The sequence below is a fragment of the Rhinolophus sinicus genome, chromosome 1, assembly GCF_057876585.1.
Source record: "Rhinolophus sinicus isolate RSI-liver-muscle chromosome 1, RSI-T2T, whole genome shotgun sequence".
Lineage (NCBI taxonomy): Eukaryota > Metazoa > Chordata > Mammalia > Chiroptera > Rhinolophidae > Rhinolophus > Rhinolophus sinicus.
This window is the reverse complement of record NC_142501.1, coordinates 163,826,345-163,847,660: the sequence shown is the minus strand read 5'-3', so window position 1 is coordinate 163,847,660 and position 21,316 is coordinate 163,826,345. Positions and strand designations below refer to the sequence as shown.

The following is a 21,316-nucleotide window of genomic DNA, read 5'->3' as shown; positions in this document are numbered from 1 at the left end:
TTTTTATAGATAGGGAGACTTATTAGAGAAAGACATTCTCTTTGTTTCATAATACACCGTAAGCTCTTTCTTTTTCCCATTTATATCTTCTTATTATGAAGTATGTGATGTATATAGAAGATACATAGTACAGGAGTACACCAAGAAGACTCTCCTTGGGGTAGTCTATATTCTACTAAGTTTCGTACTAATCATTCCCTTGGTATTCTTTATTATTTTGCCTATAGCTTGAGTTAGCCTATTTTTCAACTTTATAAAAATGGTGTTATTCTTGCAACTTCATTTTTTTTTTTTTTTTAAGATTCATCAGTTTGGTTAGTTCAGTCATTTTTCTCTTGTAGAGTTCTGTTATCTGATTCTACCACAGTGCGTTTATCTGCCCTCCCACTGATGGGCGGGAAGGGGGAGGGTTCCAGTTTTTGGCAATTACAGACATTCTTATACACGTCTGCTGGCGCACATGTGCAAGGGTCAGTCTGGAGCTCTCTTTTCAAAAATCAGATTCAATCATGTATATTTGGAGTAGCATCATTTTTTCCTTAGGCATGCCAAATTTTAGATGGTAAGAAAGATGTATTTGTCTTATAGAAATTCTATGAACAGTCCTGAGTAAAAATGGGGAAAGTGGAGAAGAAATTTCTCTAATAGAATAATTTATATCACATTGATTGGTTAATCATACTGAGTGGAATTTCTGGTTTTTTTCCAAATAGTTTCAATATTCTATTTCATTCTATTTATATTATTATTATTATTTGTAAAAGTGTTTCTATTACATACCTCTGGATATCATTAATTTTAAAAGAGAGGATAGTATGACTAATAATCAAAGATCATTTCCATGCTGATTCCTGCATTTCCCCCTGGATTCAGTCTTCACTTAATTATAAAGATTTAGATGAAAATCTGATCCTCTTCTGGAAGCAGAGCTCTTCACCCAAGCTAATAAAAGAGGTATTGAGATGTTGAGAGAAACATGTATCCGGAAGTGATTCACTTTGAAAACCATCAATAAATGTAAAATGTTTTTTCCCTGAACAGACAAAATTTTATTTTTTCCCTTTACAGTATCTTACTATTTTTATTTGCCTATGATAAATATCTGTGATTATATGTGTTTATATAATTTCAATGCATTTGAAATTCAGTTATTTATGTGTGATAAATTTGGAGGTTTACTTTGGAAAAATTAAAGTGCCTTTTTAAATGCATGTAAGGATTTTTGAATTACATATACATTTGTATTTAGAATTTAATTCAGGAAGATAATGAAATAAATGTTTCTTTTTCATTTTGAAGTGTATCCTTGCTGAAGAATTTACCTGAAGACAAGTTAACCAAGATCATTGACTGTTTAGAAGTGGTAAGAAATTTAAAAGCAAAAAATACATTTTGTTAAGAGCCACCATTAGCATTGTAGATAAATAAAAAGGAAAAGATGGTACATTGCCAGTCTACAGAGACCAGGAGACTTTTTCTACTGTAAAAAACGTTAGGCCAATTCATACTAAATTAAGGGATTGGGATGGCTTTAGGCGACTCTTCTGAAATGTATAAAAGGAAGTTGGATTTGCATGTGCAAAATGGCATTTGATTTACATATTTTAATCTTTTTAGTATATTTTATAAAACTAATCTGCCTTAAGAAGCATTTGATTTTCTGTGATTAACTTCACAATCTCTTACAGTGTTCTCATAATATAAAGGAGTCAGTGGTGCATAATTAGGAAATGGAGTAGAGAAAGGGATATTGGGGCTTTTGGTGACAGACTTTTGAATCATACTTGAAAACTCTAGTCCATGAAACAACATTAGGAAAACAAAAACAAAAACAAAGAAACACTGCATTTAAGAAGCACTTTACCTATTTTAAATCTAAGGGAAAATGGCATGTTGGAATGTGTTCAAAAACTTCTATTATATTAGGCATCACCCAGATGGTTGGTTCTAGTCCAAGACTGGTCAAGTCTTTTTGTGAATAATGCTTTTATGACATGTACCTTGGATTCTAATGATATGCATTATATGAAAACCTCTTCAGATGTCAGAGGTTAAAATTCAAAGCGAATAACCTCTCCCTAACTTTGTTGGAGGTCAATTTCATTGAAACCAAAATGGCTTTTCCGGAATTTAAAGGCGGTAAGGCATTGTAAAGGAGTCACATATAGACTCTAAGCTTTTATAAAGCTGTTCTCAGCGGGAGAAAAAACAAAAAAACAACAAAAAAAACCGGCGAGACTGATTGTTGACAGATTTATGCCTCTGTCAATCACAATATGCAATGTAAACTAATATGTGTTGAGAAGGGAGCACTGACCATTTTATCCGCAAGTGTAAGTGACACCAGTAATGTTTCCACTTACAATTCATGGACCCCATCCAGCAGCTTATCAAGGACAGGCCATGATGACACAGTGCCTGGCCTTGTGTCCCAAGAGCGTTCATATATGAAGTCATTTTCAAGAGGACTGCTTGCCCTGCATCTCTTGGGATTTTCCCAATGTAACCTAACCCAATCACAGATGTTACAAATTAATAATTCATCCTAATTTCTGAGAGTGTCGTTCTTCTTTTTAAAGCTGGAGAGGCTCTCTATTTTTTTTTGTTAACTGAGGAAATCTGTTTTTAATATAATACTAATAGAGTAGATTCACCAGAGGGGAATTCCATGCTGACAGCAAATATTAAAATGTAGTATCATTAAAAATAAATGGTAAATTAAACATATTTATAGCAGCCACAGGCAACAGCTACAGAATATATAGATGGGGGCCCTGCTCCAGTATTAATTAACACACAATTTGAGTTTGAAAGTCTCATCTTTTAAAAACCCTAGAAAGGCTTTACTATATTTCAGCATTTGCAGACAGCAGCACAGTTTATAAAGGACTCTTTATTCATACCTGGCAAACAAATGCGACTCTGTAACGTGTGAAAATTCCCAAATGTGAGAAAGTGATTAACAAGGGAGTGATGGGGTCTACTTAGAGCTAAGAAAAGCACAGTATTTACCAGCATAGCTTGTATTAATGACCCATCAACAGGGTCCTGACAACAGCCAATCACTAATGCATCCGAGCTGTGACAGAATGCCACCCCAGTGAGTTACAGGACCAGCTGTGCCACAAACTGCACTGGCTCCATAATTTTTGAGAAAAACAGGCTGAATCTGCCATGCTGTTTGGAGTTGATCTGGGAGTTTTTAAAATGTTTGTGTGGGGCGGGGTAAGAGGATCTGTGTGTTTGTTAAGACTTTGACTGTTGAACTCCTAGACCAAATGGCCCCAATTGTGTAGTGGTCCAGTAGCATTTCTTGCTTTAGCTTAAGTAACCCAGAACATTCAGTCCTAGAAGCAGACGTGGTCACCTTTAAGCTTCTTCTCGTGTTCTGATGGAAGAAGGAGAGTGCAAACACTACCAACACATTCATTGGTGTGCTCTAGAGTTATTAGCGAACATCAGAAAGCATGATATAGATTTTGAATGCACTGCAACTATTAATGATAATGTGACGTCTGAACCTGACAGTTGTGAAGTACAAAAGACAAGAGTGAAAAGTGTTTCTGCTTCCATTCGTGGTGATCATCCCAGGAAGCATGGGATTTGACTGTGTGGTTGATGGAAAAGTCACCTAACTCTTTGTTACAGAGCTTTGCTATTTGACTCAGTGACCCTCTGTGCTGTGACTCTGACACTGGCATGTCATCTTTCACAAAACTGGCGGTGTGGTGGAGTGGGGTGGGGGTGGGGTAGTGTGGAAGGTCCTTGCCCTTGCTCAGATTACCTTTGGTGCTGCTTGTAAGGCGGATGCCCAGGTACCACCTCACACTTACTGAATCAGAAAGCTCTGGTGGAGAAGGGGCCCAGAAATCCACATCTAAAAATTTTAACTATGCAATCCTTATGTTTATTGAAGTTTGAGAAGCACTAGTTCAAAGTGATGAATAGAATACACATCTATATGTAGAGTTTGCTGCAGTCTCTCTCTTTCTTCGGGAATTTTCCTTTTTTCTTTTTAAATCATTTTTTAAAAGTGTAGCTTTTCTTACAGTTCCTGCTAACTGTGGGCTAAGCCAGAGGATCTTTCTTATTTTAATGATTAAATACAGAGCCATACGAAAGTTGAGATAATTGTGGCTTTTGCCACAGTTTATGGTCCTCTTGGTTAAAGGTGGGGCAGCTGGGGGTTGTAGAAAGTCCACTTGTCCAAAGTCCAGTGATTGGGGTTTGTGATCAAGCCTCTGTCACTAGCAGCTGTCAGTTAATTGTGGTGGGCATTTGTGTCTTCTCGTCTGCAAAATAAGGGGGTGGTGGGCCTCATCTCCAGGGATTATTTCAATGCTTTAAGTTCAGAATTCTATTCCTTTGGCCCACCCAAATCAGAGGAATTTCTGTTGGTTTTCATTTTGTACGTTCTGGTTCCTTGGAATTTGACAATCAGGTACTAAATTATGGCTCATAGGGTCCTCTGGTCCAGGTGTGTTTGCTTTAAAATTCCTAAGTTATTTTAAGTATTGTACTTGGGCAAACAAAACATCTCTGGTAACAACCCAAATAAGTGTATACAGTTTTTTAAGCAACCAACTTGAGTACAAAGTCACATGGTGCACAGTGTGTGTGTGTGTGTGTGTGTGTGTGTGTGTGTCCATGTTTTACATCTGATTGTATATCATCAATACTTCTTTGTAATGAAGATTTCTAGCCATACCCTAAAGGCTCTAAGGAATTCACAGGCTTGCTTCTTTGTCTTTGTCCTCCATCACCTTGGGTTTTTCTTCTGGTTTTATGTTTTCTATTTAAAGGCACTCAGCCTCTAGCATTTTGTTAGACTGTCATAGAATGAGCATTTTCTTTACAGGGAAAAAAAAAAAATCTTTCCATCTTTAGCTGTCACTGTTTGTATAGTTGTTTTCTGATCTCTACCTCTCAGTCTGTCCTGGAATTAGTTCCTTACTTTCTTTCTTTTGCCATACACTCAGCAGCTACTCTTCAGATTTCTAGACATCTTCTTTTAAAATATCTTTTTCAGAATGTGGGTCACAACTCATGAGTAGGTCATGAAACCAAATTAGAGGAACTTTTTTTTTATATCAGAGTAGTAAGTATAAATATTGTTTTGAAATATGTTTCCATTTTATACAAATGTCTGTATGTGTGCATAACAGACGTGTGTATTTGGGCGTACATGTAAAATGTATTTCTCACTGTAGTAGGTCAGAGTGAAAAATGCTTGAAAACCATTGCTCCACAGGATAAGGCCTATGGCTTCTTGGTCCGCTAAGGGACCCCTTTGCAACGTAACCACAGGACAATAACCACACTGTTTGCATTTCTCTTTTTGGTCTTGGTGACTACCCTGGCTAGACTGGCTGCACTCCCCACTTGACAAACACTGGCCAGTCTAGCATCATAGCCAGTACTTACCACTATATATTTTTGGTCTGACCTACATCCACAACCTTTTCTGATCTATGAAGTTACTGTCAACACACTGGGAGGTATTATTTATCTTCCTTCCATGGTTTTGGGTGACAAAGAATCACTCCTGGAAAAAATACCACTAGGAAGGTTGCTCCTTAGGAAACAACAAAGCTGTTTCTCACTGTTCCCTTTCAAGCTTCTCCCTTTTAACTAGTGTGACAGGAATTAAAGTCGCATATCTACACACACCAAAGAAGTCTTTACAATAACTGAAGAACAACCTAACAGCACTTGAGTAATTCTCCACATTCCTCTGCTCTGTGTAGTAACGGGGACACAGATTGAGATAGGAACAGGAGAGACTTGAAGAGCAGCCTGAAACAGGAACATCTCATGTGACACCAGCAGTTTTAGTGAAGAGAATTGAACATTAGCTACGTAATGAAGATGCCTGGACTGTGGTGGCTTAGTCATTCACTTCACCTCCAAGGGTCATAGTCATCTCAACTGTGAAATGGAGTTTGTTTGTTGTGATAAAGAAACAAGTCAGAAAGAATAAAGAGTTGGAGTAAGCAAACTGTGATGCAAAGGACACAAAATATTATTTGCCAACTAAAATAAAAGATTGTCCCTTGCTTAAGTAGTATAGTCCAAGGAGGATGGTCCCCGTTGGTTCCAAAGAGTCATTCAGGAACCCAAGCTGATGGCTCCTCTGCCATTTTCAACATGGCCCCTCTTCCAGGATCTCTTTGGGCCATGCCATTATGAGTGGGGGGGAAAGTATGGAGACGCATGCCTGAAACGGTTCATGGGCCTGGCATGGGGATAGCACATCACTGCTGCTCAGATTCTTTTAACTAGAAGTTAATCATGTGGCCACAGCAGGGAGGCTGGGGAGTATGATTTCCTGTGGGAGATTTTGGTGACCAGCTCACAGCCTCTTTCATGGGAATTCACAGTCATTAGGTGCCTTGTATGTACCAAATGTGCCCTCAGGTACTTCAGATACAGTATCTCACCTAGCCTTTAAATAGTATTACTGTATACTGTACAAATAGTATACTGTAAATAATACAGTATTAATTTTACAGAAAAGGAGACTGAGATCCAGAAGATTTAAGGAACAGCTAAGCAAACCATTATCATCCTCCTTAATAAGGCAAACATTGAATATTTACTGTTTCAGATGCTTTTAATGCTTCAAAAACATTGTCTTTAATTGTCTTATTGTGGTGGACAGAATGGATCCCCCCAAAATGTCCAGGCCTTGATCCCTGGAATGTGTGAATATGTTATGTTACATGGCAAAAGGGACTTTTCAGATGTAGTTAAGGTTTTGGACCTTGAAATAGGAAGATTATCCTGAATTATTTCAGCGGGCCAAATACAATTCCATGAGCCCTCAAGTGCCAGGAATTTTTTCTGACTCGTGTCAGAGAGATGCAGCAGAAGTGAAAGTCAGAGAGATTCTAAGTAGAAGGAGAATTCCCCGCGCCATTGCTAGTTCTGAAATTTAGGGTGCTCTGTGCAAGGATTATGTGCACAGAGGCCTCTAGGAACTAAGGGGCAGTCAGCATGGAAATGGTACCCCCCAGCTGACAGCATGGAAATGGGACCTTATCCTAAAACCACAGGGAACTGAATTCTGCCAGCAACCTGATAAAGCTTGAAAGTGGATTTCCTCCCAGATTTTCCAGAAAGGAGCACAGCCCTGCTAACACTCTGAATTCAGTCCTGAGTGACCCAACACGGAGAAGTCCAGTTGAGCCACACTGTGTCTGGACACTGTGACCCACAGACGCAATAAATGGGTGTTGTTTTAAGCCACTAAGTGTGGTTATTTGTTTCACCAGCAACAGAAAGCTAGTGTGCTTCTGTTCTCTAAATCTTTACGTAAATGTTCTTATTTGAACTTCATGGATTGATGGAAGTGAAATTCAAAGCAGAACTGGGATTTGAATCTAGAACTGTTTGGCTTCAAAGTAATTTGTCCCCTAAGATATTATGCTTCCTTCCATAAGAGGTTTAAATGTATCATAAAGTGTACATAGTGCTATGTAAATAAAAGGTATGTTTAATAGTATTAGGAATAATATTGATTCCATAAATGGAAAAAGGATTTGAGAATTAATGACCAAAAATATATTGAAATATAGTAGACACAAAAGTAGTTTTGTTTGAATTTTACTTTCAAGTCTAAAAGAAAAAGAAGAGACAGTTCTTAACTATAGTTGTTAACTCTACCTATTAAAAAAATTAAGCCCATTATTGCTTGTATAAATGATGAAGAGATAGATCTTTTTTAGTTCTGTGACTTTGAGACAGAATCACATTAAAGTAAAGTAGGGGTGGACAATTTAATCCATCTTTTGTTCTCTAAGAGACTGAATTGCTCTTTTGGTCTGGCAGGTGGATGAATTTTTCTTACCCAAGAATTCTTTCGTTATACACACATATAGGAGGGAAACAAAGAAAAAAGTAACAGTTTGAGATTTCATTTGGCTAAACCTACACGGAAGAACACAATTTACATGTAAAAAAATCTATTGTCAATCTTTTATAATGATAAATCTTTGTGAAAAATCCATATGAAAGAGCTACTTACTGTGTGTGTAGAATTTTCCCAACCTTTGCTCATCAAGGAATTAGAAATGGAGGCTGATACTCCTAATAGCCATTGGGGATAATATTTTCAGTTTATTAGATGATCATTTGTTCTTGTTTTGAACTCTTTGTTCTTCTTTTAAACTTTAGACCTAGTATCAGACTGTTGGAGATCACTAGGCAGTTTATATTTAGATTATTTAGGTGAAAGCCACCTGTATATCAGTGATTATTGCTCTGCTGTCATTTCTCTTCATGTTTTCAGTCTCCATGCCTGAAATTCAGCATTCCAGGTGATTTTTTTTTCTGTGAAACATAAACATAAACACAGATAATAAAACAAAAATCCACAGCTTATGACTGCAGTGTTCAAGGTTGCAGATACAATCCCAAAAAGTAAAAGAGACAGATGTGAATGATCATTTTAAAGACACGATAAGTTCTCTTTCATGTAGGTCTTCTTCGGTGCGTCTCCACTGGATCTAACCTTTTTTTCCCTCTCATCCCAATAGGAATACTATGACAAAGGAGATTATATTATACGAGAGGGCGAGGAAGGAAGTACCTTTTTCATTTTAGCCAAAGGAAAGGTAAATATTATTTACTTACTTCAAAAAGTCTTTCCAAATCAGCTTTCCATAAATGCAGCAGTGCTCTGCATTGTGGTATGAGAAGTCTGCACTGAACAGGTAACGGTGCTTCTGTTCAGAAGAATCTGGTGGGGTTTGGTCTGAGCGCTGGGTTTGGGGACATAGGAGACTTGTGATGGGTTCCAGCTGAGACAGTAACTTCCTAGTGACCTTGGGAGGTCACTTTGATTTTTTGGGACCTCATTTCATTGTGTATAAAATGACTGGATTATTTCTAAGGCCCCTTCTAGCTGTGAGTGTGTGATTTTCTACTAGCCCCAGGGTCCAAGATCAGGGCTGGAATATTTTCCCATCCATCAGCTACAACAAGCAGCTGGTAGAAGAGAAAGGACTCGGCAATTGCAGACAGCAATGGGCAGGCATCGAGCTATAGGACAGTTTGGCTCAGGACTTTAATTCATATACGATAGCTCAAGTTGATTTAGCTGCTGATGAAAATTTTATACTAATATATGCAGTAGATCTTTGTCTTTACCTAGGTATTGAGTGGATCGCATGTTGACTCTTTACAATGGTCCTTGGAGATAAAAAAGCATTTGTCAAATACTGAAAGACAGTAAAATCTTGAGCACCTGTGTCTATAAACTGTCAGACTTTTACAAATGTTCTTTCTTTCACGGAAAATTTTATCATCAAAGAGTCAGGCACTGCCCTTTGTAAAGCGGTTTGTGGTTGAACTTTGAACTGGGCCCCCAGTGAAGGAAAAAAAATTAACAAAATAGTTTCAAATTTCAGAAACTCTTTAACACTGAGAAACACTTTTATCATTTCTCCCCAACCTGGACCCCATGCTTTGAAAGAATTCTGGCTAATAAACAAATTGCATTAAATTTTTTTTTAATTCATTGTGACTTTGATAAATGCTAATCAGAATTTCTAATCAGCATAAAGCAACCCTTGTTACCACGTTGAACTGGAATAATTCTAGCCACAAACAAGGAATATTGAAGTTTTTGTTTGGCTTTAACATGGGGGTTCTTAAACCTTTCTGGACTGTGGACTACAATGACCCATGAAAGTGTATGGACCCTTCTCCACATCCACATTTTTCATTCAGCGAGTCAATTGTAAATAACAAAGTCAGAATTCCTGATACACAGCCTTGTTCTTGATTAATTTGTCAACTCTGTTTGGCGTTTTGAAACAATCAAAGTTCCTACAGGACAGTTATTTGCTTTGAGGATCCTTAGGAAGGATTAACTGGATTCACATAAATATTTTTAACATTGGAAGGTGGGGTTTGAAAGGAGCATCTTCCTCTTACAGAAGAAGTCATTTGATCGTGTTAAATCACAGAATTTCTCAGCCCATCCATATTGTCCTAACTACTGCAAAATTAAACAAGGGCTGTCTTTTTCCTTGTTTAGTCAATTTTGTATAGAGCTGATTCTTTCTTTTTCTTCTTTCTCTTTTTAATTGTTTGACATCATATAGGTAAAAGTCACCCAGAGTACAGAGGGCCATGATCAACCACAACTGATAAAAACACTGGAGAAAGGAGAATATTTTGGAGAAAAAGCTCTTATCAGGTGAATCCATGACTTTATATACCATACTAAAATAATTCTTGGATTGTTTTGTATGTGCAACCACTCATGTAGAGTTTGACAACTGAGCTACCAAATTAATGGTAGCCAAAGTCCAGGAATTAAACAAAAATTATAAACTGAGGTCTAAAATAATTCATTGCTATGCAGGAAATAAGTGTACTATTTTTGCACAGGAAATAAATTGGAAAGTCTTAAGTTTGTTAGTGAAAATAAGATGCTCTCTTAGAACTTTTAGTTTAAAAAAGAGAGAAAAAGATTAAAGAAGTGAAAATTATATTTTCCCCTTACGAATGAGTTTTCCTATTTCCAGGATTTGAAATATTGTTATTTTCTCCCTTTAAAAAAATATCAAATAATGACTTTACATATTTTGTGTGCTTTTTAATCATCATAACAAAAGTTATATTTTCTTAAGAGTTTTTATCAACTCATTTTGCAAGTTTTAGCAACAACTTAAAAGAATGTATTATATTTGAAATTTCTACCTAAACCTTAGGTCTTTGGAGGTATGAGTTTTTTTATTGTTGATCTGCCTTATGGAAGAAATGTTTGTAAAGGTTAATCAAGTGGCTCAGGAGACATTTTTGTACTTCCTGGAACTCAGAAAACAAACTCAAGTCTGAAGAAATACATTTTTGTAAATGTAAATAACTTATTAAAAGATCAAGTTAAAGTTTTGAGCAATACCTTCTTTTGGAGTCAGATGTTTTTAAATAATACTTGAAATTAGTTACGAAATCCCTTAATATTTATATTATTACTAAATGCTTTCATTTCATAAGTAAAATAAAAGCATATGCTCGTAAAAAGGAGAAGTATTTCTCTTCATTTTCTCTTATCTTCCTCTTAACTCTTATCTTCCTCTTAACTCTTGTCTAGAAAGCCTCAGTTCCACTGATTTGTATGTCAGGATTACATAAGGACAGAACAAACAAAAAGTATTCATAATTAATATACGCAGACAAATTTTATTATTTAGAAATGATATCTTATTTTAAAAATAAAATCCACTATTTAAATTTAATAAGTTATGGTTCTTATGTAAACCATGTAAACCATTTAAATTTAAAAAATGAAATTTAAAGACAAGTTTAATTTTTCTTTCCCATTTTCTAGCTGGTAGTGAACATATTTCAATAATAGATAAATTGTTTCTTTGTTTAGAATAAAATACATTTATGGAATAGAATCATGTAATGTCATTATTCAAGACATCAATGTATTTGTTCTTAAGATTTATTGGTTATTCTTTTCATACCTCCAAGCAAAACAACTCAAAATTGAAAGTGCAGAGAACTTCATAAATGTACTATAGAGTCAAAGTAGCTTGTGAAAGGAAATAGGCTGTCTAGTTTTGCTGGATCTGAAATAATTTATGGTGTATGTTGCAGCTAGCCAATCACAGTGTTTTCCCATGAGAAACATGGGAATTTGTATTTAATTTAAAGACCCAACTCCCCAAAGCATTTAAAAGCATAAAGCAGAAATCAATGAGAAGGAGAGTTAGATACAAATATTTTTTACATTTTGGTGCATTTTTATGCTATCACTTATTACGGCCACTGACTGTGACTCAATACTTCTTATATTGTGTATATTTCCATCATTCGACACTAAATAGTCCCAAGAGTTATTTCAGAATTCTATGTGCAAAAATAAATCTTTGGCACTTACACAGTTATTATGAAAGAACATGTATGTATTTACAAACTTCTAATACTTACAAAGTGTTTGCAGAGAATATTCTAGTCAAAATGATGACACTGAGAGGTGAAAAGGATGCCATACCTCTCTCTTCTTTTTGAATTCACAAATCAAATAGTCGGCCCATATCCACGGTCATATCTATCTCTGTATCTTTCTCTATACCTATAGATATGTACACACATACAAGTTGAGTACAAACTAACCAGCTCCCAAGTTAAGAGCTCATCAAGCTGAAATATTGTCACTGATGTCTTCCAGCAAGGACCCTGTAAAGTTGGTAGGGACTGTGGGTCATGTCAGAAGGTCCCTGGATGCCAGTTATGTGGATAGGGGACTTCTTTGGAATGGAGTGGTGGGCTGTCAAGGTTTCTTCTGCCCCATCATTAAGGGAAGATGAAAGGACTATACTTTGGGTGATGCCACTTTTGATGAAGTTGCTTGGTGCATTATCAATATGCTTTCTATTCCATGTTACCTTAAATAAATTTCAGAGCAGTGGGTACTATAAGGATGTACCTTTTTTCAGTGTCTTTAGTTATAACTAATAGAGGAAAGAAACTAGTATAAATCAAGGTCTCTATAGAAATAGTTTAGCCAATGCTTACAAGATTGGTATTCAGTAGGCTTTAAATTTATCATCATTAGATCATATGCCATAATTCATTGTATTTAAGGTATCAGTTATAAGATGCACTGTTATATTATGAACCCCTGAAAAAGAAAGACAAGGTTGTTAATTACACAATGACTCAACATCAGTTGTAAGACATACTCTGATTTCAGAGATTTTACTGGAAAATGTACATAGTAGATTCTATGAAATGAAAATATTTTAGTGTTATTTAATTGATTGGGTGTTAGGGCACTAAAAACAATTCTTTAGGTTTTATTCTTGATTGGTTTATTATATGTTAATTACTTAAATGTTTTCCCAAGTTAATTTCCCAGTGAATTTCAGTTTTGCCTGCCAATTAATTAGCAATTCCCCTTTGATCAGAAGAGTGCTATTTTATTTTGGCAGACACAAGCACTGAATGAGATTCCGTACACAGTTGCTGTCACTGATTCTTCTCTGTTCCCAGTGCAGTTAGATATCTTCTTTCCCTCTGAATTCCTTATATATATAACCTTTATTGGAACACATTTCAAATCCCTTTCTTGAAAAGGAGTTGGAGTATAAATAATGATGTTAAAAAAACGCATAGTGTTTGAAAGGTTTAAGTGATAGTGTTTCACACCAAGTAGCAGATTCCCTAATAAAAATAGATGTTGAATTTCTAACTGTAGAAAATTGACTTTCCTGTTTTTGTCTGCAGTGAAGATGTCAGATCAGCTAACATTATTGCTGAAGAAAATGATGTCGCCTGCCTGGTTATAGATCGAGAGTGAGTATACTGACATTGTTGGAGAAGGCAGGCTACTGTCACCTTTGAAGACGTGGCCTTCTGTTGCTCCAAGGGCCCATCTGTCTTCTCATTCATTTCCACTTGGAAATGCAGCCAATCCTCAGCTGCAAGTACATTCTGTTAAAATTCACGGGGGAAAAACGGGGCCTTCTGATCTGTCTGTGGCAGTGGCAGATGCTGGCCGACTAAATATTTTGTGTGCAACGTTCGTACATAAATATCAGTAATAGATTTAAATTTTGCATCTTCCAGAGAAATAAGCTTGTTAGTGCTCATGGATTCTTTTTCCCACACAAGATAGTAAGCAATTTCATAATTTATTTCTAAAATGCTCTACGCAGTCATAAACTTTTTTGAACAAAACCAGTCTCTCTCAGACAAAATATAAAATACTCATTAGCTATATATATTCCCAGAGCTGTTTTAATTTAACATTTCTAGTAATTTGCAAATGATGTGTATCAATATTCATCTCTGGATGTCTTAGGTTATTTTTCCGAATAAGTCTCATTTTGTGTTCTTAACTCCCTTCAAATCATGTTTCAATCTGGCCCTTGGATCTCATTAATTAATTGAATATTTATTGATTATCTAGTTATAATAAAGAAAATTCAAATATACCAAAGCTAGGCCATTGTTTAAGAAAAGTCATAGTGTAGTCAAAGAAATAGGGCATACTTATATGAAATATTAACAAAGAATAGTAAAATGACAAAAGTATCACAAGGGAATGTATAGTTGATCGGTAATTCAGTACAACATTTATTGAACATAGAATCATAGAGATTTAGAGCTGGAAAGAACTTTAGAACATTTAAAAAAATCTTTTCTTTATGGAAAATTTCAAATATATTAAAAAATAGGCAGGATGGTATTCTGAACCTCATAATGCAAATTCAACAATGTTCACTTAATGCTTTATCTGTATCACTTCGTCATCCCCTCCCTACCTTCTCCACACTACTTTCAAGCAAATTACAACCATATAGTTATTTCATCTGTAAATTTTAGTCACGTCTCTAAAGGCTTTGTATTACTTATAATGCATGACCGCAATAACATTAACATGACTGGAAAGTTAACAATACTTCTTTTCTTATTTGTTATTTTTTATGGAGATATAATCGACATATAACATTATATTAGTGTCAGGTGTACAACACAATGATTCAATATATGTCTGTATTGTGAAATGATCACCACAATAAGTCTTGTTAACATTCATCACCACACAGAATAATAATTCTTAATATCACTTCCAGTTATTTTAATTTTTCCATTACAGATAAAAAAAATGAGTCCCAGCTCCGTTAAAGAACTGCCCCAATAGTGCCATCTGTGATGGAGCAGGGACTCCTGCCTAGTCCTCCCCATTCCTCAGCATCCTTTCCACCATGCTGTTTGGCTCCCATAGTATGTGTTCTGAAAGAGAAGCAATCACAATGCAGTAAGCGGGCAAGGTTTTATTTTATTTTTTTAAGTGTGAAAATGGGCTTAAAAATTAATAGGGATTTTTTAGGCAAAGAGGAGATGTGGAAATCACTCCAGGTGAAGTAAAATTTAAAAGCAAAAGCATGGAGCTAGGAAAGTGCAAAGTATGTTAAGATAAAGGTAATCTTTGGATGCCAGCTCTCAAATGGAATATGTATTGATACAGTGTTGTCCCGATAATGCATTGTTTTGTGTATGAGTTCCTTAAAAATATATGTATGCACTAATGTGTATGAGTTCCTTAAAAATATATGTATGCAATAATAGCATTAGCTGTGTGGTAAACTCTTATAAATTGCTCCAAAATGCTAGGACTAAAAATATGATAGAAAGGAAAAACTCCTTTCCTTTTCTTTCATTGTAATTGCATAATCAAATATTTATACAATATCCATGAAAAGGATGCAATGGTTTTATAGAGTTTATAAATTATTTGAAAGTTTATGATTTTAAAATATTTAATTTCCATGTGAATAGTTGAGATTCTATAATATGCAAAATATTGTATCAGGCACGATAAAACGTAACAATTTATTTAATAAATTCTGTGGGTTGGGGAAGTTGAATATCAGGTATGACTAGGTTGGCCTACATCCTGGATTTTCTGAGACAGTCCTAACTATATTTATTATTGGTACCCCTTTTCATTCTGAAAAGTATTCAGTTTGGATAATAAATTATATGTCACCCTAGCTATGACTTATAGACTAGATTAATATCCCATGATAATTCTCCAATAGCATCCTATCTACCTTCATCATATCTACACTTTATTCAATTGCTTTATTTAACATCTGTCTTACCATTTTTCTGTAAGCTCCAAGCATTTATTTGTTCACTGCTGTTGCAGTGTCAGCATTGGACAGTCTTTGGCATACCGGAAGTGCTCACCAGGTATTGGCTGAATCAGGTGCACTATCCTTGCGATGAAATATAGTGACCTAAAGCCTATGGCTTTTTGTTTCTTCTTTCCTAATTTATTATTTTTAAAAATGCACAGAATGAATACATTGCAAAGAGGACTGTTAAAGTTTGAGCTGTATTTCCTATTTTTAAAACATAATAAAATGTATGAAATAATTGTAGGAAATAACATTAGCTTTACATGAATGGGAAGTGTCACTTGTAATATTACCATTACTGTTTGGTTGTTGGGACAAAGCTCAAGGGAGTTGATGAATTACCTCTCAGGCGGTAACATCAGTATGCATACAGGCTGTTTGTTTTTTATTTTGTTTTGTTTCGTGTTTATTTATTTATTTTTTTAAACATTTTTTATTAGTTTCAGGTGCACAAAACAATGTAATAGTTAGACATTTATCATTTATATCCCTCACACAGTGACAACCCCCCTCCCCCCATCCACTACCCCTCTGACATCGCACACAGCCATTACATTTCCATTGTCTCTATTCCTAAAGCTGTACTCCGCTTCTTGTAACTATATATATATATAGTTTTACATATATATTTATATATTATAAATATATATATTATATATATAACTATTATATATAGTTTTATATATATACATATATATGTACATATATATAAAATTGTAGTTGACATTCATTATTGTTCAGCTTCAGCTTCAGGTGTACAGTGCAGTGATCAGGCATCTACATCATCCTTGAGGTTGTCTCCCTAATGAGACAATGCAGGCTGTTTGAATGTTACAGGGAGAATGTTGTAGCTGCTTAAACTTGACTTTAAGTTTAGTTTTCAGAGAATTTTTAAGGGACCTGTGACACCAGTGTCACCTACATTTAAAAATTAAGATTTGTTTAAAACAACACTTCAATTAATTTAATAGGAAACAAAATAATGGTGATGTATAGCATAAATAAAAACAAGAAGCATAAATAAAAGTACAGGAAGTATTTCCTTTTTACTTGAAAATTTAGCCATTGGAAATTAGAAATTTCATGGCAATACTGTTTTATTTCTCACCACTCTACACTCAACAAAGGACAGTCCACAGAAAAGGGTAGAAAAGAGTGGAGAGTAGATCTGGAAGGGAAAATGGAAAACACCCAGCACAGTATATGGGATACGCTTAATAATGTAAATATAGGTTGGTTGTCAAATAATTGTGGGTAGAGGTGTTCAGGGCTAGACAGGCAGTAAGTTTTGACAGTTTACTAATGAGGTGGCTCTGGTTCATTCGTTTTAGGTATTTTGTGGTAAATTTTCATTCCTTTCATTTTTCTACATTCAGTTGCTTAAGATGTTACCAAGATGATTGGAACAAAGTTTTGAAAAGGATACTATTTTGACATAGGGAAACATAGAGATACTGTTTTGTATTAGTCCTCTAATAATCACAAATCAAGGTAGTTGTCAAGTGTGGGGGCAGGGAAGCATTGGAATAATCAATAAGGATAATCAAGAACACATATTTCACTGATGAGGAAGATTATTTTTTGTCATAGGCAGTGCTATATGTAAGAATTCCTGGAGACAACGGACTGGGGACAGGGAGATTAGATGGGGTACACAACAAACCTGTGATTATTGATGGGTGAGGGAGGTCAGGGGAGGATATTGGCTGAAACTCAGAGAATTACTAAGTTAAGGTTAAAAAAAATTGGATTCATTTATGAAGGAATGTGGAATGAGGAGTAGTATCTAAGGATAAAGAAATTAATCTTTGATTTTTTAAATAAATTATTTGATTGAGCAAACTTAGAAAATCTGTTACCCATGTAATCTATTGATTCCGTGAACAGATGATGTAGATTATTTCCTTTCCACTTAAAAGAAAGAGAGAGAGAGAGAGGGAGAGAGGGAGAAGAGGAAGGAAGGGAGGGAGGGAGGGAGGGAGGGAGGGAGGGAGGGAGGAAAAAGAAAGAAAGAAAGAAAAAAAGAAAGAAAGAAAAGAAATGGTGTTGGTAAACCTGAACTGCAAGGCAGAAAACTACAAAAATGTTTTCTTACTGGTAGCCTCTTTGCTTTCATAAACTCAAAGGATCAACTGTATAACTTCTAATAACTGTTCTACATATTATGGAAACACTAGTATACATAAATTACTGAAAAACAATTTACAAAGCCTTTAATAACGATACAATTAGTCTTGTATGAGCTTAAGAAAAATGTCAAGTTGCAATGGCAACTATTAGCACAGAGCTTTTGATTTAATTTAATTTTATTCATTTAGAACGTTCAACCAAACAGTCGGCACTTTTGAAGAACTCCAAAAATACCTTGAAGGGTATGTGGCAAACCTGACCCGTGATGATGAAAAAAGACATGCAAAGTAAGTGGAGGAATATTTTCCTAAGCTGGATATGACTTCAGCAGTTGATGAAGAAGGGGACAAATTGGTGTGATTCATTCTGTTGTCATGTTTAGTGTGCTTTCACTAGAAAATTTGGGGCAGGTCTTTTAAGTTGTCTTCCACAAAGAGGATACCACTTCCCACTAGTATGGATATTATTTTAGTTTATAAGTAGTCAGCTCCTTATTTTGGGTGATGAGTAGTAATGGTAGGGAGAAATTTCCTGATAGGGGGTCTTGGAAAAGGGATTCTTTATATTGTCTGTTGACTTAGCTCAAAAGGACATTAATTCAGAAATGATGCCGCTCTTGCCCATGGAAATCAAATAGGAATGCCAAGGTACTAGAGTAGCTCATTCACTCTGATTTCAGGTTAAGAACTAGCAGTATATTCAAAATTATTTAAGATACAAGGGAACTATTGTCCAGGTGTGTGTGTGTGTGTGTGTGTGTGTGTGTGTGTGTGTGTGTAGAGAGGAGTTGGGTAAGGCTCTAAATGTAGTAATACTGAAGAGACATTTTTTGTTTAATAGAAAAATCTACTTTGTAAAATTAAAATTATTTGCCAGTCCTTTGTTAAAACATTTTGTAGAGTAAGTACTTAAGCATATGTTCATCAGACAATACAATCACAGCTGAAGACTCAAAGGTCTAGAAAACTGACATTTGAGTTAAATCAGAGGATTCAATCAGGACCTCATAAGGTTTTTTGTTTGTTTGTTGGTTGGTTGGTTGATTTTTTTTTGGCAAGAAATGTATTTATAATTTTTATGCCAAAGGCCTTTTTGTGGTAACAACAATTTATGAATAGCTAATCCAGAGCAGCAAACCTTAAATAAAAGAGAAAAATGAGTATTTCCAAATAACAGTACTTAGACATAAAGTAAGAAATGTATTTTTTTATGTTTCAAAAAATAGTTATTCTGGTTTAATCATAGAAGGCTTCAAGATCTGACAAAAAGCAAAACACAGGAAAGTTTCTCAGTGTAGCATTCTCCTGTAGGTGCCGCAAAGAAAATGGCTCTCAGGTTCTAGTTCCTCTCATTGACTCTTTATTTAACAGCTTTATTGAGATATAATTTAAATACCACACAATTCACCAGTTTTTACCTCTCATTGATTCAGTTTGACATTCGTCTATTTCTTGTGTGTGTGTGTGTGTGTGTGTGTGTGTGAGTTTTTTTTGTTTGTATATTCTATTGCTTTTCTCCCCAGACCTGACTGAGTCTGATCCTATAAAAGTTGAAATAGTCTTTGTGACAACTGTGGCCAGTAATTACTCAGAAATGAGACTGTTGTAAGAGTGGAATGTATGTGTGGCATGACCCCCGGTTGACTAAGGGAGTGTATGTAAAGTGTCACTTCTCTTGTGCAGGAGGTCCATGTCTACCCGGAAGTTGTCCAAAGCTCTCTCTCTGGAGATGATTCAACTGAAGGAGAAGGTGGCCAGATTCTCCTCATCATCCCCATTCCAGAACCTTGAGATTATTGCAACACTGGGCGTTGGTGGGTTCGGAAGAGTTGAGCTTGTAAGGGGTTTACGTTTCAAGCATCTGAGAGAAGCCTTTTGACTTTTTTTTTGTTTGTTTTATATTCCAGCATATCTTGGAGGAATGTATGAATTTTTATTGCTCACTTAAATGTTGCTTTGACCTGAAATTAAGAAAGTACACTTTCAGTCTGTATTTTGTATAGTAGCAGGTCTGTGCTAGTAAGTAACTTATAGCTATTTCAAGCTTCTTGCATCACATCCTTTGGTGAATTCTTTTCTTGATGGTAGTTATTGGAGAATGTGCCAAATAGCATTGCCAAACACTATAAAACATTAAAAATACATTTCCTAACAGCAAAATATGTGTATACATACACTCATGACACATGAACTGTCTGTACAGTAAAGAAAAGAAGAATGTGTCCAATGGAAGTGCTGTAGAAACAAAATCTTCAATATTATGGGTCCATCTCTTAAACAACTTCACTACCAAGACTGTCTTTGGCTTTCATTACTCTATTTTTGGTTGCTCAAAGTTTTCTATCAGAGAAAAAAGAAACAAAATATGAATGCAAGGGAATGTTCGAAGCCGTTTGTAGCGTTGATCAGGACAGCTGGGAGCGTATGGCCTGATTTCGGCTGGATCTTCCTCAGAGTGCTACCGTCAGATCAAGTGCTCTGAGGAAACTGTAGAATGGAAATCTGTGACCTTATTAGATACAGATGGTTCTGAACTCTTGGCAATTACCAAGTCCTTCTTTGCCCAGCAGATTTTTAATGATTCTCTGTACATTAACCTCCGGGAACTATGCTGACACTTCTGTTTGCTGGATAGCTCTGGGCATGAGCAGATCTGAAGTGCAGCCAGGAGACTATGGATAGTACACTTCACACCCAGTCAATACTTCATGTCTGATGGGTGAGGGGAAGAAACAATTTCTTAATGGGCCGAAGAATATTTACAATGTTTCTTACTCCATATGGAGAGATGAGAGCAATATCCATCTGCAGCGATATTCATCAAAGATCTTGGCAAAAGGATTGAATGAACAGTACCGAGATCTGTTTTTTTCTATAGTTAGATAATAATAATTGAAACAATAATTCCACCAGTAATTTAAAAGTCATAGGCAGCACTAATGGCGAATGTGAGAAAAATATGAAGTGCAACCATTTCTGCACAATTTAATTACATGTCAACTGTAATCTGCTTATGTAGTTTTAAGCCTATCTGAATAAATACCTATTAAAATATTTTAATTTCCTTTTAAGGGAAAATTCTGTGTGCCCATCTAGAGCAGTGCTCTCTAATAGAACTTTCTGTGCTGAGGAAAATGTCCTGTATCTCCATTGCCTCATCAGGTCTCCAGTAGCTAGATGTGGCTAGTGCCACTGAGGAACTGAATGTTATTTTTAATTAATTTAGAATTAAATAACTTATTGTGACTAGGGGCTATCACATTGGATAGTGCAGATATAGATCTTGATTTAATATGTTTTGTTTTGAAAATCAAAGAAGTGAATGTTAAGAAAGAACAATTTGGGACAATTCAGGTTGAAGTTTTTCATGTCACATTCAAAACAATAGATTTTTAAACCGTAAATCTTCTAACTAGAGTTGTTTTTCTTTTTTCCTTGTTTCCCTACAAACGTTTTAGAACCATGTTTGTTATGTGAACTTTTTTGGAAATTACAATGAAGGGGAAGTGTGTACAC

At 35.5% G+C, this 21,316-nt stretch overlaps 1 protein-coding gene across 3 annotated transcripts in view; it reads left to right on the top strand.

Annotated features, from left to right (window-relative positions):
• PRKG2 (protein kinase cGMP-dependent 2) overlaps nt 1-21,316 on the top strand; it is a 105,849-nt gene that overhangs the window by 38,361 nt on the left and 46,172 nt on the right. For 2 of the 3 annotated variants that reach the window (XM_074324382.2, XM_019720111.3), the window contains exons 6-11: nt 1,300-1,363; nt 8,538-8,615; nt 10,110-10,204; nt 13,249-13,317; nt 17,990-18,088; nt 19,484-19,637. In XM_074324382.2, coding sequence (XP_074180483.1) covers nt 1,300-1,363; nt 8,538-8,615; nt 10,110-10,204; nt 13,249-13,317; nt 17,990-18,088; nt 19,484-19,637 — 559 coding nt within the window. Of the gene's footprint in view, nt 1-1,299; nt 1,364-8,537; nt 8,616-10,109; nt 10,205-13,248; nt 13,318-17,989; nt 18,089-19,483; nt 19,638-21,316 lie in introns of those variants that run through there. The other variant, XM_074324385.2, reaches the window with a different exon arrangement.